Raw genomic sequence first — 5,616 nt, 5'->3', positions numbered from 1 at the left:
ACAGATATAGAAATGATAAAGATAATAGAATGATAAGATAATAGAAGCATAAAGGTAAAAAGAAATGGCATAAGAGATAGAAGCATAAAAGGTAAGAGAAATGGGTAAAGATAATAGAAGCATTAAAGGTAGAGGAAAATTGCATAAAAGATAATAGAAAACATAAAGATAATAAAAATGATAAAGATCTAATAGAAATTGATAAAGATAATAGAAAATGAGAAAGATGAAATAGAAAGCATAAAGGTAAGAGAAATGCATAAAGATTACATAGAAGCCCACTAAAGTAAGAGGAAATGGTAAAGATAAAGAAGCATAAAGTAAGAGAAATGATAAAGATAATTAGAAAACATAAAGATAAAAAAATGCATAAAGATAATAGAAATGATAAAGATAAAGAAATGGGGATTAAAAAGATATAGAAATGATAAGAGATAATAGAAATGATAAGCATAATAGAAATGATAATAAGATAACAGAAGCATAAAGGTAGAGAAATGGCTAAGATAATAGAAATGATAAGATAATAGAAATGATAAGATATAGGAAACGATAAAGATAATAGAAATGATAAAAGATAATAGAAACATAAGATAATAGAAATGATAAAGATATAGCAATGCCGCATAAAGATAATTAGAAACATAAACATAATAGAAATGATAAAGATCAATTAGAAATGATAAAGATATAGAAAAATGATTAAAGATAAAGAAGTGATAAAGATAATAGAAATGATAAAGATAATAGAAATGATAAGGATAATAGAAGCATAAACTCGGAATACTTTGTTTTTTGTTTTGGTTTATTTAGAACTATACGATTACTGCTCATAATGGACACCTGCATGTGAGGCCCACTGCGTTAGCTGCGCATCCGGTCTGTACAGAAGCCATGTAACAAATACTACCCCTTACACTAATTTCTACTGTCTGGACTTACTATAGAAACTGCACACCTGGACTCAACTGTATAAAACTACACTAACCAACTCGTTAAAACACGCTGATTTTATTATCTCGAAAGGATCTATTTGATATAATACGGGGCAATAATCCTGTGTCACGTTGAGAAAAATAATCGCATTGGAATCGTGCAGGGTCGTTTGAGGGTAGTTATTGCATACAGGGCCAGTTATACAACACAAGAACCACAAACACAGGCGAAAAAAAACACAAGAGAATAGTTGACAGCTTGACAGTACACAGAGATATAGTTCGCTTCACCTACTATATTGATATCTACAATTCGCTGTGGGGTTTGCCCGCGCTGAAAGCATGCGCGGACATGAACCTGCTGAGAGCTCGGGACGGAGGGACACGGGGCGCTGTGGCGTGACAGCGGGTCCGTCCCGCCCACCACAACGCAGGAATAAGGAATGAAGATGCGCAAATAAAGGCATACAGATGCCGGTATAAGCGAAAGTGGGATAAAGAAAATGAGCCGATACGAAGCGCATGGATGGATGAGCATGGTATGGTGAATGAGAAAGGAAGCGAGCAACTCTCGCCTCCAGCGCCTGTTCCGGAGGAGGAGGAGCGGCGGCTCCCGGCTCACTTACCTTCATTGATGGAAGGCGCCGTGGCACGAGGTGGCGCACTAGGGTCCCTATATACATGAGAGGTGCCGCCATGACGAGTCGGGAAGAAAAATCCCGGTCCGTGGTTCGCTCGGACGACCATGTTGTTTCCAAATGATACGCACTGGCTATGGCCCGTAAGAAACGGTGTACAATTAAATTTACGATATGGCGGCCGATAACGAGAACTGATATGGGGCGCCTGAACATCTATGGCGCGAACGATTTGAGTTACATTTCTAGAAATCTAGATTAGCCACATAGACCACATGTGTTCTATAGCTATAATCTCTGTAGAATCTGGAGTTTATTGAAGCCAGCGATTAGTCTAAATCTAATTACTACGGGACCATTGTCACAGCGTATCCATAACATCGGCAGCGGTGAGGACGTTCATTCTGCCGAAAACAACGGGCCTGTATAACAGGGGAAATCCCTAAGTGGCGACCCCACGACCAGGCCGCCCCCTATGTGAAGATGAGCCGGCCGGGGCGGCGGCCGGTTAAGCGCATCGTCTCTAATAACACGCGGCGACATGTGTCGGTTATAGTACATGCGATCGGCGTGTAGTCAGTGGATACTCAAACACGATACAGCAGTTGGTGCGCAGCGGTTAGTTGGCCCTACGCCGAAATGCCGTAATAGCGCTTATAGGGAATGAATTCTCCGCAATGTATTACTATATTATGATATATATGTGTGCTGTGTGCGGGCGTGCGTGTCAAGCCGCCGTGCCCGACCCCCCCACGTGCGTGGCGTGCGTGCGTGCGTGTGGCGTGACCGTGCGTAGCGCGTGTGCCCGTCCGGCGCGGTACAATTAATGCTCCACCAATGATATTTCCACACTATATATAATATGTGATATATCATACAGCAGTGGCATATAGTCTATTATCCCACTCCTGACTATATAATATTATTAGTATAGCTATAGATACGCGTTGATTAACTGATTATACTTTGATATTATGAAAGATTCGGTTAGAACCTCTCGAACGATATTCCTCTCTTTCTTACTTCTAGTAATCTAGATAGTTCCCTCTCTCTAGCGATTGTGAAACATGCGTAGGGGCCCGTATCACGATCAAATTACATATGCCCAGTCAATGCATTAGCAAATTTTGTGAAATTAATTATATTGTACTTTGTAGATTTACATTTAGATATTTGATGATTGTCAGCTGAGATTGAGGCGACCCTGCGGCATGCAATCATATGGGTGTTGACTGTCAGACGGGCCAGATCGACAGGATGAGTATGTCTAGCATTTAGTAAAAGAGTACATTTTTTCAATCTGGTCACTCGTTATGATTCGTGTTTGGCTGATGAACTGTTCCCATCTCGTCACACACTGTTGATCGCATCTGCGTGTTGTGTGTATTTTTTGTTGTTGTTGTTTTTGCGCCCCGTTCGTGCGGTGTCTTACAACATATCCTCGCACATATTATAGGCAGCTGCACGTTCTGGCCATTCACTTCAAATCTTGGTGAGAAACACATACACGGAGTGAAATCTGTTTGTTTGAACAAGTAAACCTTCCGCGTTGAAAACATATGCGCCAATGATCGTTTAAAAAAAACTTTTTGCTCATTCAAATGCATATAAAAAAAATATGGCCGGTATTAAATCCAGGTTCTACATAAACAGAGTGGATCCGCGTTACGTAAAATATGCCGTATTAAAATCCAGGTGCTACATAGCAGGGGTGATCCGCGTTACCGTAAATATATAGCTGGTATTAAATCCAGGTTCTAATATAGCCAACAGTGGTTGATTCCCCGTTACGTAAAACTTGGCCTGATATAATAATTCCAGGTTTTACATAGCATGTGTGGGATCCGACGTTAACGTACAACATCGCGTATTAAATTCAGGGTGCTACATAGCCAGTTGCCTGATTCGCGTACGTAAAATATGGCGGGATTTAATTTCCAGGTTCTACAGTAGCAGTGGTTGATCCGCCTTACGGTAAAAATATGGCGGTATTTAACATTCCAGCGTTCTACATTAGCAGTGGTTGATCCGCGTTACGCTAAAATATAGCTGTATTAAATACCCTGTTCTACAGTAAACAGTGCGCTGGATTCAGCGCTGTACGGAAAACTATGGCGGATTTTCAAATCCAGGGCTTTCTACATAGCAAGTGGGGTCCCGCGTTACGTAAAATATAACGGATGATTAAATCAGTGTCTACAAGCACAGTGGTTGATCCGCGTTACGTTAAAATACGCGGGTATTAAAAATCCAGGTTCTACAAACAGGTGTGATCAGCGTTACGCTAAAATGATGGCGCCGGTATTAAATCAGGTTCTACATAGCAGTGGTTGATCCTCGCGTTGAGTCTAAACCGTAAGATATCGGCGCGTATTAAATCCAGGAGTTTCTACAAGCCAGTGGTGATCCGCGTTACGTAAATATTCATTGGCTGCTCTATTATCCGGCTCTGCGGGGGTCGACGAGGGGGCTGTGGAGGGGGGGGGGGGGGGTGGGGCGGCGGTGGGCCGTATTAAATCAGGTTACTGAGCCAGTGCGTGAGATCTGGCTCTCCGTCGTAAACATTCTAATCACACCACAAAACATCTGTCTTATCAGGTCAGGAACTAAACCCGTTGATCACGAGTTTAACTGTCAACCCGCAAAGCGTAATAAAGCGGTCGGTCGTCAGAGATCGAAGTTTCTCTATGTGCGTTTGACAGCGTTAATGAAACACAACGTCCACTAATCAGCGGATGACACATCATCTCCGCAGCCCTTATAAGAGTAGAGGGTTTAATTTCTCATTGAAACATGTTAGAAGATTATTCTGATAGGGGAATTATATATGCGCAACGTATCTTTGCGCGTAAGAGTGAGGGTTTAATTACTCATTGAAACATGTTAGAAGATTATTCTGATAGGGGAATTATATATGCGCAACGTATCTTTGCGCGTAAGAGTGAGGGTTTAATTACTCATTGAAACATGTTAGAAGATTATTCTGATAGGGGAATTATATATGCGCAACGTATCTTTGCTTGTAAGAGTGAGGGTTTAATTACTCATTGAAACATGTTAGAAGATTATTCCGATGGGGGAATTTTATATGCGAAACACACCATTAACGGCTGTCACGGGCGGTAATCGTCACTCGTTGCGGATTTGCTTCGCAGTTATTGCTGTAGTCACTCACAGTGTATAGTTGGTCGCGGTAAACGCGGCTAGACTTTCTAGTGACGTGCTTTAGGGTATTTGTCCGTATTTTACGCGCGTTAGCAGCTAAACTTTGGCGCGCAAATAGAAACGCGAAAAATGCTCGAGACAAAGATGGCTGACGAAGCGTGGCTTCCTTGTATTTCCTGTAAATGACGTCACAGTGAGCTCTGTAATATCGCGTGGAGTCGGGGAAATCCGCTTACCAATATATCTAATAGAATCGAATTTCCTTTCCGGCTCCCATGCAGGGCACGATAGATGAACACTGATCAAGACTAAAAGAACACGATAGATCTGTGTTCAATTAATATCCATGCTAATAAAGTTTTTCTCAGTTAGATCCAAATTAAGATTTTCCTTAATTTTGATCTAACTGAGATAAACTTTATTAGCATGTGGACTCTAGAGATCCGATGAAATTATTCAATCAACAATTAATATCCGTTTATTTATTACATGGAGAGACGCGCGTTCTTTTTCAGCCGTACGAGTTCGTCTATAGAATCGAGCACTTGGACTTTGGGACGAACTATACCATCGTAATGCACTCGACCTACCACTCACAACACGAGAGCAGAGAGGCAACGATGTGGCTACTAACGACCCCGTGTCTAGAAGCTACTAACTACGATTACAAGGCCTGTGGTACGTTACATTCCCACGAGCTTCTTTCTCCCTAACAGCAGGAGTTGGTATATAATAGACACATCATAGAAATAATAGCAGAACTACGCACAAAATCGGCATATAACCTTAAATTGACTACGTCACGAAATTTCTATGGTGTATATTTGCCATATATTTAGTTGCCATTTTTTTACATTAAAAGTTAGAACTAACGGGAC

At 41.3% G+C, this 5,616-nt stretch overlaps 1 protein-coding gene across 1 annotated transcript in view; it reads left to right on the top strand.

Moving 5' to 3' along the window:
- The window catches only part of LOC106816332, a gene marked incomplete at its 3' end in the record, with an annotated part of 22,136 nt that overhangs the window by 6,725 nt on the left and 9,795 nt on the right, over positions 1-5,616 (top strand). Inside the window, 1 exon segment of the mRNA XM_014820913.1 lies at positions 5,254-5,416. Within this exon segment, the coding sequence (XP_014676399.1) occupies positions 5,254-5,416 (163 nt within the window).

Source organism: Priapulus caudatus, unplaced genomic scaffold (genome assembly GCF_000485595.1).
Source record: "Priapulus caudatus unplaced genomic scaffold, Priapulus_caudatus-5.0.1 Scaffold1352, whole genome shotgun sequence".
In the NCBI taxonomy this organism is placed as follows: Eukaryota; Metazoa; Priapulida; class Priapulimorpha; order Priapulimorphida; family Priapulidae; genus Priapulus; species Priapulus caudatus.
The sequence above is the reverse complement of the archived record's forward strand: the minus strand, read 5'-3'. Positions and strand labels throughout refer to the sequence as shown.